This window comes from Aspergillus brasiliensis (genome assembly GCF_001889945.1).
Source record: "Aspergillus brasiliensis CBS 101740 unplaced genomic scaffold ASPBRscaffold_10, whole genome shotgun sequence".
NCBI classification, from domain to species: domain Eukaryota; kingdom Fungi; phylum Ascomycota; class Eurotiomycetes; order Eurotiales; family Aspergillaceae; genus Aspergillus; species Aspergillus brasiliensis.
The window spans coordinates 557,425-569,586 of record NW_027137451.1 but is presented as its reverse complement, the minus strand read 5'-3'; the positions used below and the strand labels follow the sequence as shown (position 1 = coordinate 569,586).

The following is a 12,162-nucleotide window of genomic DNA, read 5'->3' as shown; positions in this document are numbered from 1 at the left end:
TTAGTGTTGGGTTGCCGCGGCGAGATGAACCAACGGCCAGCTCGGGAAATTCAGCCTGGCGCGCCGCTCCGGCCGCGTCACGGTTAGGCGGTCGCAGACAGAACCCCAAATACCAAGATCGTTCTTAGAGATATGAACATAGTGTTGCATGTTTCTTACGTAGGATTTTCTTATATGAGATGTTGTTCTCTGACTCGAATTGGTCTATCAGTATTGGTTTGAATGCTCGATCTACAGCAAAGCAGGTACAGGAGAGTTTTTCCCCTGCAACCTAATACAACCCCACGGCAACGTCATAGGCAGAATATCAGGGACAGATGCTGCTGCTCCTATGGCTTGAAAGTGAACAGTCTGGGCATCACGGTGTCACTATGAACGAACATGTTGGATATTTGTGGTGTTCCTGTTTTGCCGTACACCTGACTGCTCTTTTGTGTGCGCATATTTTCCCCCATCTCTTACATCTGTGGCAGGCCCGCTCAGGACTCCATTAAGCGATTTCAACCGGAATAGCTCGGAAATCCCAGCTAAACAGAGAGGAGTATGTCGATGATCCTGAGGAGTGCATGTCAAGGTGCATGTCTGGTAGCTCCAATGAAGAGCCGGTTCCATGGCCGATCAGGGGATACCTCGGTCACACATGACTCCGGGGAGATCATGAACCATCTGGGGTTGCATTAGAACTGCAGCAGAGGCCACGGTGCACCACTATGTCCCAATGTCGAGAAAGGTGCCCATGCTCCGTGCAGATCTATTGATATCGCGTCTCCATTTTATCCCCCTCTCCGCAACCTAGTGGTGAAAGACGGCAGTGGCTCATTCAGGACATCGTCTTGAACAGACCACCGAACCAATCCACATCGAGTCCATTGTGCAGCACGCCTGTTTCCTGCTTTGTTTTCCAGTGTCACTGCGTATCTTCCTAGCTTGCCTTGGCTTGTTCGCCCTCCTGGTCTCCGGACTCCGCAGCTGGGTCGACGGGTTCGGCGGCGATATCGGTCCCCGCTAGCCTTTCAATGACATCGGGGCGTATGATGTCGCGACGGAAGGTCTCCTCCTGCAGTAGTCGTAGCGCACGCAAAGTGGCACCCGGATGGGTCAGGAACTGGGCGTATTCGGGGGTCTTCCAGTAGGAATAGAGGTAGGCCAGGTATGCAGCAAATGCCTGCGCGTCGGGGTCTGTGGAATCATTGTTCACGTCGCTGTCATCACCGGACTTGTTGATGCCCAGCAGATTCGGATATGTCACGGCGAGGTGGGACAGATAGTAGGGATTGGCGAGTGAAGACACAAACTCTAGCTCGAGGGTGAAGCGAGGGTTCGTGAGGGTCGGAGGCGGAGGCTGTTGTGGTTGATCGGTGGGCGGTGGCTGTTCCATGACGCGACGAATATGCTATTGAGCAAACCGAAGGTCCGAGGAGGTCGGTGACTGAGCCGTGAGGTTAAAGAAAGACGTTGGCGGTGTGTAGGTTGCAACGAGTCGGAGCTCTTCAGATAAACCGCGCGACCAGTTGAAGGTTGCCAAGACAGGCACCCCCGGCGCGGCAATCTCCATTCACTTTTTGTCTTGGTTGATATTCGAAGGCTTCTATACTATCCACTAGTCCCCACCCAGAGTATTGGCCAGGAATTACAGTGGTAGATCTGAAATTGATTCAGAGCTTTTACTGGGATTATACTCTTTCTGATACTACCCGGTTGCTGCGCGTCAACCCGGTTATTGATACTGAAGCTTAACTACTAGAATCACCAATCGAGTCATAGTTGGGGCCTTGAAATGCTGCTTCGATTGAAATTATATTTAATCAAAAACCATAAAACCATATTGACATCTACTTAGCAATGGCATGAATCAATAGCAGAAAGTCACTTATATGTTTGCACCAAATAGTTAAATGGCAACGGGAAATAGTCACAACTTAGCTTGTTACTTCTTCCAACCCACCTCCTGCTGCAGGTCTGAACAACTGCTAGAAAACACTAGACTTACCTAGAAACCCCGTGACTATGCATAAACCAATAGTTCACAATAGCAACTGTTGCTTGAATTCATTAGAAATCAGAACCCGCTTCTAAGAGTACCTTCTAAAACTGTCAGTTGGTTAGAGTTAGTCGCAGTACGGAGTATTAGTTAATCGAAACCGGAATTTAGATGACGCCGGCCCAGCCATTCAATGTCAAACGACCGTTACGATAAACTAGCACCATCGGGCGATTCAAATGAGACTGGGCCCGGAATAAGATCGCCACATTATCTTGTCATCTCGGTGATGGGAGGGTCCTCTCGATCAAAAAACATTGCGGTATGAAACACGTCGGAGATAAGCTCTGAGGGGACAGTGGCCCTCGCCCACCTTGACTGTTCGGGAATTCGATGACATCTTAAGCATTCTTTGGCTTGGCCAGAGCGAGACCTTCGCCCGGTTATCGATGCATGCTGCCGTACTTTGTAACACTGAACAGCATGGATGACGTTGTTTGTCGATCCAACGATAAGCCTAGATCAGACAGGTCGATAAGTCTGAGATCCAGCAGGCAGTCAAACCAGGTCCGGAAGCAGAGAAAGCTGAAAGGCTGGCAAGGCATTTCGAACCAGCCCAACACAGAGAGTACTCTGGTCGAGACCTCATTGTTGAGTGGAAACAGGATTTGTCCCATGAGATGCACAGTATGTGAATACTCTGTTTGCGTTCTGAAACTATGCGGCACAGCTGGGCCACATACGTACTATCCAGTCACAATGTTCTTGGTGTACATGATAATAGCATCGACTACTACTACTACTGATCGATAGTAGTCGTTCCAGCAGCAACCGTCAAACCGATACAAACCGGAGCCAGGCGGCACGGGACGATCGGAGCCAGGGCTGAGAAAAGCAATATGGAATTATCCTGCAGGTCGGACATCTGCTCGAAGACTAGGATGATCGGACAGCTGTGCCGGCGGAGTCCGGTTATATTCCAGCTCCTTTTTTTCTGTGGTGGAATTTTGAAATATGCGAGAAAAATGAGATACGAAAAAGAAATAAAATAAAAAAAATCTACCTCGTACCTACTAACTACGTATGCTGGCGGTGATGGTGGGCGGGCCAACAGGCTGCACAGTAACAGAGACGCGCCACGAGCGACTGCGACTCCATCGGGACCGTGGCGACACCCACCTGTCGTATTCCGTCGGTTTTGGGTCGAGGCAAAAAACTCACCGGCTGGATGGCTGCATCATCAGTTGCTCCGCCTCAGAGAGGCAGGACAGCATTCCGGACGCGATCGGACCGGAAAACCAGGGAAGGGGAACTGAAAGTGCGCGATTCCGGGATTTATAACTCCTATATACGCAAGCCACCCTCACTTACCAGGTGGATGGCGGAAGTAAGGAACCAGATGGGTTGCCAAGGCAGGCCACGCATTACAACGACGATGCGAATGGAATCAGTAAGAAGCCGGTGGGATGGGTTGTTGGTTCGTTACTAATTTCGTCAATTAATAATTGAACAGCTTAGTTAGTTACTTACTTTGCTAGTTAGTTAACTGGGTAACTGGCTGGTTAGTATCGTATCTGATGAGCATCAGCATGACCATGACCATGACCAAGACCCAGGGGGGGATCATCCTCATCGTGGGAGGCCCGCCGGTGTCGATCGGAACGACAAGACTGGGTGGATTGCATTCTTGGGGGAGGAGCTGACGCAAGAGCACTAGTTTGTTGAGACTTTCCAGTACCATTTTGGGAAACCAAATCAATGCGCAAAGGGTCTAAGCCATGCGAGAGAATGATGACAGCAACAATGAAGAAATTATTGATGATTGAAGGGTGTGATTTGTTGGTCTGTTCTGTCCTGCAGAGCGAATGTTTGTTTCTATTCTTGGGAGTGACTGAAGACTGGCACGAGAGGGAACCTGTGGAGATGAGAACGTTCGGTTCCCTCCTAGTGCCGTCTCTCTCAATTCACAAGCAGCAGTGGTCTACTAGTTGCAGCTCGTTTGTTCGGTTGGTTGGCCGATTGCTGACCAAAACGCATTGGATGATCCCTACTAGTCGCATGAACCCCAGCTTTTCTTTTGTGTCTAGTTTGTGCCTAGGTACATTGGATGGTTTGGGGGTTGCATTTCTGCATATGACCGGAGGAAAAGTCTTTAGTCCGGAGTAATAGATCGATAGCAGGAGCAGGGAGCAGTTAGTGAAATTCAACGGTGAGGATCTGGGAGATGAGTTGATTTGGATCAGATGGAGTAGTTAGTAGCAACCAAGCAAATCAATCCACTATTCAGGCACAGGAACGGACCAACCGACCCCTGAGAGAAAGTTGGGGTCGCCTGTCAAATTGACTCGAAAAGGTGGTGTCTCATTGATTGATTGATCCCTGGGCAACCCGAGATGATGATGAGAGGAACTTGGCCCTTTCGTTTTGATTTAATATTTAGTATTTATCTATCTCCCTTTCGTCGATCGAGGGGATTGATTTAATTATATTATCCTTATAATATTCCTGTTATCTTCGCTTTATTTCCATTTATTATCATCATTATTATTATATTATTCTAGTGTTCGAATAATAATAAATTAGAATAAAAATAAAAATAAAAATAAAATAAGAAATCCCTCCACTCCACTTCCAGTAGTTAGTATCTCCTTTGGTTGGTCACTCCTTCTCCCTCTTCCTTTTTCCTTTCCTTTCCTTTTCCATTATTTCTCCTTTTGCCGCGTCGACGATCGGCTCTCCGTCCCTTCTTTTGCCTCTTTCCAGCACTTCCATCGAGTGGTTCCGTCCATCATTTTCCCCAAGGGGCTCTGCTCTGGATCCTCATTGGCACCCGTCATCATTCCCTCGCTCCTCTCACCCTCACCCTCTCCCTCTCTCTCTCTCTCTCTCTTTTTATTACCGTTTCTTTTTTCCCGTGCGTTACTCCAAACTTAACTCTACTACTACTCCGTAACTAACTCCATACTAACTACTCAGTTAAGTTACTCCCGTACGGTAACTAAACCCACCTCGGCTTTCTTGTCTGTCTCTTTCCCTCCTTCTCCATCCTCTGCTTCTCCCTCTCCCTCACACTACTCTCTCTCTCTCTCTCTTCTTCTGCTCTCCTTACTACTACAATTCACTCCCCTCTTTTCCTCCCTCTTTTCTTTTTACAAATCATCATCTTCTTTCCATCCCCACCTCCCCTCTCTCGTTCACAAACATTTTAATCTCAGCCGGAGAAATTTTCAAGACTTTCCTTCTTTTCCCTCTAACTACCACCAAGTGGACATTAAGCAATCTTAAAAAGACCTCCTAGACCCCGTCCCGGTCCAACTTGCCGTTACTGACTAACGACTGAACTAAACCCGTCCCCCTCTCCCTCCAATTATTTCTCCTGCCCCTGACCGACCATCCGCGGCATCGCCGTTTCAGCATCGCCTAAGCTCTCTCTAGTCTGGCGTCTGCACTCACAGTCTCGGCCTCCTGATCATCCACTTACTCTCCTGTCTTTTTATGCTGTCTCTCTCTGTTCCCCAATCATCTCCTCTGACCTGCTTCCATCTCGACATCGCATTGCGTGGACTCGCAACATGTATGCCTCTCAACAACAACCTTCTGCCTACGCCTACCCACCTGGCGTGACGCTGGGCCCCTCAGGTGCGTCATCTTGCTGATTCCTGTTTTGTCCCCCTGGTCCTGTCCTCCTTCCAAGGATTCTTCGTTATCTCCCCCCCAGCCGTTTCACCTCTGGCGGGGCTTCCCCTTGGTCACAGTGTTATCTGTCCTGTGCCGCCTTGTGTTTTTCTTCTATTTTAGACTGTGCATGTCCCCAAAGGTGAATGCAAGAAAAACTAAACTCGACTTACAGGCTCTCCCGTCCAGCAAGCGTTTGGCCCAGCCCCCGTGAATCTGGGCTCCAACAATCCCTTTCGGAATCGTGCTCTGTCGCCTTCCGCCAGCTCTTTCGCTTCCGCCAGTGGCCAATCTGATCGCCGAGTCTCTACGAATCCCTTTGACGACGACACCCTCTCGCCGCAGTCGGCCCCCGTGATAGGGTCAACCATGGTCTCCCCGGTCGAGAGACAAGACGTGACGTCCAACACCCGAGAACTCTTTGTATGCTCTCACCTCGCAATTCCCCGACTGCTGTCGCTCATCGGAACTGACCTAAAACTGGGTGTGCTTTTAGGAGAACCTTTCCATAAACCCTGCTCCCCAAAACACTGGTTACAGACAAGCTCCGCCGCGCCCGGATAAGCCCGCGCCCAACGGATACCCGACTAACCGTGGACCTCCGCCGAGGGAACGCCCGGACCGTCGCGACAAAGATTCCTTAGACATCTTTGCCGACCCCCCGAAGACGAGCAGTGGCGGGAGATCGGGCTACAGAGAGCGGAGGCCTCGTCGGAACTCCGAGTCATCGATCATGGAACGAACCCCTAAGCTTGTGGATACCGAGGACGAGAGACGGCGTCGTGAGCGACGACGCCGGGAGCGGGAGGCTCGCCATCGAGATGGAAAGGACGGCAAGGATTCGAAGGATGGAAAGCCCCGTTCTTCTAAAAAGTCCAACTACCACATGGACATCATTGATAAACTGGATGTGACCAGTATTTATGGCACTGGAAGTGAGTGGGAGCCCATTGCTACCTGGTGGAGGCGCTTGCTAACAGTAGTTCTCTCTCTGGTGTAGTGTTCCATCACGATGGGCCGTTCGATGCCTGCAATCCTAACCGTAACCGCAAGGGCTTGCGTACTGCCCCCATGCAGGCATTCCCCAAGGACTCGGCCAACATGGCCCTTGGAGGTGCAGGACCGAACAACGCCAACATTGATCTGAACCTGTTCCACGGCACCATGGACGAAGGCTACAACGACTATGCTACGAGCGCCGCGGTGGATCCCCGTAACAACAAAAGCGACACGGCGAACTTCGATCCAACCACCCGCATCGAACCTGTCCATGGAGCAGAGAGCATGGGTCTGGGGACGAGCACATTCCTGGATGGCGCCCCCGCTAGCCGGGCAGACATTCAGCGGCGTGGAAGTGGGAATGATGGCACGAACGGTGGAGCTGGTCCCAGCGGCGGAGGCCTGCAGCGCAAGAAGAGTTTGGCCCAAAGACTCCGGGGAATGAACAAGCCCTCGAATCCCCGAGTAGTCTCTCCCGAGTCCTCCTACACCCCCGGCGTGCCTACCGGCTCTAGTCACATAGGAACCATCCGCGCCAATGAGAAGAACCCCTTCTTCCAGGATTATGACGATGCTTGGGACAAGAAGGGGGCCCAGATCAATCTGTCCGAGGAAGCACGTGGCACCGTAGGTACACGAGCCCGTTCTTCCAGCAGCCCCAAGCAGAATACCGGGTTGGAGCGGAGGTTCACCAATGAACGAACCAACACTGGATTCGATGAGGGCAAGAACGGCGGTGGCGGCGGCGGCGGGTTCATCAACCGCATGAAGAGTTTGAGAAAGCCTCGGCCCGAGCGGCGCATCAGCAACGACTGAGCGATTCGAGCGATTCGGGTCAACGGTCATTCTTTTAGCACCGTTGCTTATGTTTGGGCGCAGATGACGAGGGAAGTGTGAAGAGGTGGAGAACGCTCTGGAAGCATCCATCTAGGAATTCCCTTCAGTGTCTATCTCGTATAGAAGATAGGCAAGAAATGAGGCATATGACGAGATAAAGCATTGTGAATCGCAAGCTGACGTAAACCACATGTGGATAACTTATATCGTCTGCAGCGTTACCTTGGGATGTCCGACGCATTACTCAAGGCTCACAAAGAGCGACTTTTCTTTTAGCGCGCTCCAAAGCGGCGAGCTCGACTCCAATGCGAATGGATTGGCGAGGCGGTGATGGGCGGGTGGTTGGTGTTTCTTTTACTGGTGAAACCATACGGTGTACGGGACGCGAAGGGACAAGGCGTTGAACTGAGCATTACTCTTTGTATGCATGGGAAACGGGACCTGTGTTGGGTCCAGCGGGGCTTTGCTGTTTCATGCTTCTCTTGTTTGCTAGGGCTGTTTGAGGGCGATGTGTCAGTTTCCCCTGAATACATACTTTATTTGACCATGCTTGTACTGGTTCCTTTCTTTGCAAATTATCCTCGTAACCATAACCGTAGACTCAACAGCCAGCCCATCTTTGTCTGAGGAAATGGCTAACTAAGAAACGTAGAATTACGAGAAAAATACCCTGACACCAATAAAAAAAGGTACTCAATAAATACTTGGTTTAGTAAGGTATATCCGAGCGGGCTAGCTACTCCTCTAGCTTGTAAAGTGAAATAGACAATTTAAATCCAACAACAACCAAAGGGAATCAGAGCCTCATCCATTTCCTTCCCCCGGGCACACAGGCACACACATGATCACATAGATTAACATCATGATAAAAGAAAAAGAAAAGTAAATGATATATCAATAAAACCCCCCATTGGACCCTCAACTCCCATAACCTGACATGTGATATGTATGATCATATATCACGATCAATCAATCAATCAATCAATCAATCAACCAGTCATATTCATGACGCAATGAAAAATATAAAGAAAAGCCAGCCAGTGAAATGAGAACCCCTTTCGCAACCCTGATGACCGAAAACTTTGGAGGAAAGAGAGAGATAAAGAAAAAAAAAAGAAGAAAAGATATGGGAAATGTTTACCGCGCCCTGGTAGAAGACTGCATGCGCGGCTTGAACGGATCAGGGGCGGGAATGCCTGCTCTCCGCTTGGATTGGGGCTTGGGGCGGGAGAGTGTGTATCTGTTAGATGTTTTGTTAGTACACACATTCAGTCCATGGGTTGTGACTTATGGCAGATACGTACTTGGCAAACGCCCTGGAGAGAGCTTTCTTGCAGCTGACTTTCTGGCTACCGATGAAGGAATCGACGGTGACAGCGATGGCACGGTCGATGTCCTGTGCGGAGCAGTATTCCGAGAGACGCATCTTGCAGAAGGATTCGGCGATACGCATGATGGCTTCGAGGTGACGGACCTGGATGGATTGTTAGTCAGTCTCTTCTCGTATCCTTGTATGAGGGGGTTTGGGTAATTGGGAATGGCATACGGTGATGGGGTAAGCGCCGGTGGCCAGAGACTCGCGTCTCATGTCGGCGAATAGACGAGCGATCTTGTCTTGATCGATTTGGTAGAGCTTGGGGTGGCAGCGTTCACGGGCATAGAGGATGTATTTGCGGAGGAGTTCCTGAGGGATTTCGCCATCCTTTTCATCTTCGCGTCGTTGCTTCTCAGCATCCCGGGTGGCGAGTTCCTCATCGGTCAGGGGCAGGCGTTGCTTGGTCTTCTTGTCAATGCGGTAACCGTCATCGTCGATGGGATGTCCGTCTGCGTTGATCAGGTTGCCGTCTTGGTCACGGAGGGGACGAGCAGGGTTGGCGCGGTGATGGGATTCAATGACGAAGTTGGCAAGACGTTCATCCTCGCTTGGGTCGACCAGATCGCGGACGACGCAGAGGATGTCGAAACGGGAGAGGATGGGTTCGGTGAGTTGGACGTTCTCGGAGAAGGGTGCGCTACTGTTGTAGCGACCGCCGATGGGGTTGGCGGCGGCGACGACGGCACAGCGGGCCTGCAGGGTGGTCACGATACCAGCCTTGGAAATTGAGATGGTCTGTTGTTCCATGGCTTCGTGGATGGAGGTACGGTCCTGGTCGTTCATCTTGTCGAACTCATCAATCAAACAGGTACCGCGGTCGGCAAGGACGAGGGCTCCTCCTTCAAGAGTCCATTCGCTTGTAAGGGGATCGCGACGGACGCTGGCCGTCAAACCGACGGCACTGGCACCCTGACCGGTTGCGAAGACGGCTCTGTGGGCAGTTTTCTCGGTGTACTTGAGGAACTGGGACTTCGCGGTACCGGGGTCACCCAAAAGGAGGACGTTGATATCTCCACGGATGGACATCTTGCCTTGGGCTTCTTTGCTGACACCACCGAAGAGGGAGAGGGCGATGGCGGTCTTGACGTCCAGGTGGCCGTAGATACTAGGAGCAATGGAGCGAACAATTTTGTCGACAATTTCAGGGTCCCTGGACAGGGCACGGATTTCACGCTCATCTTCTTCGGTCAAGTGGAAACCAGCCAGCTGGTCGTGGGACTTGACGACGTGGTTGGCCTCGATGATTGTGGCGAACACAGGGAAGCCGTTCTTGTTGTTGAGCTGCGCATCGTAGCTGTTCCGGTAGATACCCGTCACCTCGATTTCATCACCTGGCTTGGCTGAATCGATGAGATCAGCGAGAAGAACCACCTCGCGCTGGCGGGGGAGTCGACCCGCGGGAACGGAGCCGGGGGATTCTTGGAGGGTCAATTTCTGGTAGTTGCGGTAAACGGTCTTTTCGGAGTGCACAGAGAACGGTCCCTTAGACTGGCAATTCTGGCAGTAGGAGATCTTGACTTCCGCACTGGCCTCCTGCTGGAAGGGACCAAGAGTGATGTTACACTTTCCGCAAACGAACATAACGTATTTCAGTTGCGGGAAGACACCGGTACGGCGAGTAACAACACCGCTGACGCGGATAAGGCAGTTGAGATGGGACTGGCGCAGTTGACGGAGGGTATAAGAGACAGGGAGATCGGTAATGCGGACATGAATTTCGTTGTGGATATCGTGGTATTGAGGGTAGTGGAAGAGAGTGACATCAAGAGCGACTTGGTCGAAGACCTTCAGCACCTCAGTGGGCTCGTTGGCCAGGAAATATGCAAGAGCCGCTTTGGTTTCCAGGAGATGGGCGTAAGAAACTTCGAGAGATGCTGAGTTTACCTCACCAAGGGTCTTGATCTTGTTTCCGTAGACGGAGGCACCGGCAGGGTCGGTGTACTCTGTCAAGAACGACTTGAATTCTCGGTAGATGGAGCGAAGGACTTGGGGCTGCAGGACCCAGTCCGTGAGGTTAGAAGCCTTGACATCAGTCAACTCCTCCAGGGAGAGCTCTTCCATGGCATCGTCACCCATCTCGACGTCGTCCCGATCTTCATCGTAGTGGTGTCTCCGGCGACGGGGTTGACGAGTGAGATCTATGTCACCATCTTCGTCGTCCTGCAAGAAAGCCGCAGGCATGCGACGGCGACGTTCGAGTTCTCGATCTCTCTTGTTCATGCGGGCTTCGAGTTGACGACGGGTAGCGACATCGAGTTCCTCATGGTCGCCGTCATCGTCGATGTATTCTCCTCTGTACTGGTCGTCTGCTGTGCTTCGATAATCTTTCTCGAAGTTGTCTCCAAAAAGATCGATTCCGTCCTCGTCTTCAGCCATCTCGTCGATATCATCAATGTCACCCAGGAGCTCTGCTTCCTCATCCCGCTCGTTGTCATCGTCGTCGAAAGGAAGCATGGGAGGGGAAGAAGGGGGCGCTATCGCCAGCGTTAGTATCAGGAAACCAGCTATCCATCATAGCATGACTTACGACTCGAGGGGGGAACAACCGATGAGGTCTCATCATCAGGCTCTCTGGATCTCTTACGGCGACCTAGGTTCCCTAGGCCGCGGTTTGCAGCAGAATTGCTGGGACGGAGTGGTGAACTGTCAAGACATTATTAGTATTTCGATTGTTTTGAGGGGGAGCCAAACGGTGTTGTTCCAGGCAACTTAGACAATGGATGTCGAGGACATTACATACCTCATTGTGTGTGGTGTTCAGTCTGACAGGCGGGGAGTTGGAAGGGGCAGACTGAGGGAAGGTAAAGAGACAGCCGTGCGGAGGGTCTTTTTTTCTTTTCCGTTGGGCCAGCAGGAGACGAAGGGCGACAAAGCTGAGAAGATCCTGGACTTGGCGCCGAACGCGTCTCCGAGACGCGCTGGCGACGCGTCCGTTTTCAATTAAACCCCAATCCGGAAATCCGACCCGCTCTGAGCCCAGAGAAAAGTGGAATATGCATCGTGGATACGCTCGACGTCTGTGCAAGGAAAAATGGAGCTCTTAGTACGTCATGTAAAATAGTTCATCTTGGAGTTACTCCTCGCGGTCTAGATTAATTGTCACCGAGACATGTACAGTGGGGTGGTTCTGCAGAAGCTGCCTGTATTCGAGAGGGAATCCAACTGCGCTTATACACAAGCACCAGGAACATCATTAATTATCACCAGATACCTATCATAAAGATAACAAACAGAATCCCATCAACTAGCGTACTATACCCTTGGTAAATACCCTCCAGACCATCAATTAGAAGCC

General features: G+C 51.1%; 5 protein-coding genes across 5 annotated transcripts; 3 read left to right on the top strand and 2 right to left on the bottom strand.

Moving 5' to 3' along the window:
• Nucleotides 1–767: 767 nt before the first annotated feature.
• On the bottom strand, nucleotides 768–1,529 carry ASPBRDRAFT_279540 (mediator of RNA polymerase II transcription subunit 31). Its single transcript, XM_067622449.1, has one exon. The coding sequence runs from the start codon at nucleotides 1,376–1,378 to the stop codon at nucleotides 923–925; it is 456 nt and encodes a 151-aa protein (XP_067476722.1). The 5' UTR covers nucleotides 1,379–1,529; the 3' UTR covers nucleotides 768–922.
• A 935-nt stretch (nucleotides 1,530–2,464) lies between these two features.
• On the top strand, nucleotides 2,465–4,178 carry ASPBRDRAFT_57142 (uncharacterized protein; the record flags this gene model as incomplete). The annotated part of the gene is made up of 6 exons (XM_067627695.1): nucleotides 2,465–2,609; nucleotides 2,841–2,897; nucleotides 2,949–2,952; nucleotides 3,096–3,183; nucleotides 3,356–3,451; nucleotides 4,125–4,178. 6 exons carry the CDS (start codon nucleotides 2,465–2,467, stop codon nucleotides 4,176–4,178), a joined length of 444 nt encoding a protein of 147 aa, XP_067476721.1.
• Nucleotides 4,179–6,025: 1,847 nt separating this feature from the next.
• Nucleotides 6,026–7,471, top strand: ASPBRDRAFT_131267 (Pal1 family protein; the record flags this gene model as incomplete). The annotated part of the gene is made up of 3 exons (XM_067618316.1): nucleotides 6,026–6,079; nucleotides 6,153–6,591; nucleotides 6,657–7,471. The coding sequence occupies 3 exons, from the start codon at nucleotides 6,026–6,028 to the stop codon at nucleotides 7,469–7,471; spliced, it is 1,308 nt and encodes a 435-aa protein (XP_067476720.1).
• A 176-nt stretch (nucleotides 7,472–7,647) lies between these two features.
• ASPBRDRAFT_279468 (uncharacterized protein) lies at nucleotides 7,648–8,161 on the top strand. The gene has a single exon (XM_067622448.1). The coding sequence runs from the start codon at nucleotides 7,823–7,825 to the stop codon at nucleotides 8,117–8,119; it is 297 nt and encodes a 98-aa protein (XP_067476719.1). The 5' UTR covers nucleotides 7,648–7,822; the 3' UTR covers nucleotides 8,120–8,161.
• A 468-nt stretch (nucleotides 8,162–8,629) lies between these two features.
• Nucleotides 8,630–11,612, bottom strand: ASPBRDRAFT_32313 (MCM DNA helicase complex subunit MCM2; the record flags this gene model as incomplete). Its single annotated transcript, XM_067623003.1, has 5 exons — nucleotides 8,630–8,732; nucleotides 8,797–8,966; nucleotides 9,039–11,341; nucleotides 11,395–11,510; nucleotides 11,608–11,612. 5 exons carry the CDS (start codon nucleotides 11,610–11,612, stop codon nucleotides 8,630–8,632), a joined length of 2,697 nt encoding a protein of 898 aa, XP_067476718.1.
• Between the last annotated feature and the right edge of the window lie 550 nt (nucleotides 11,613–12,162).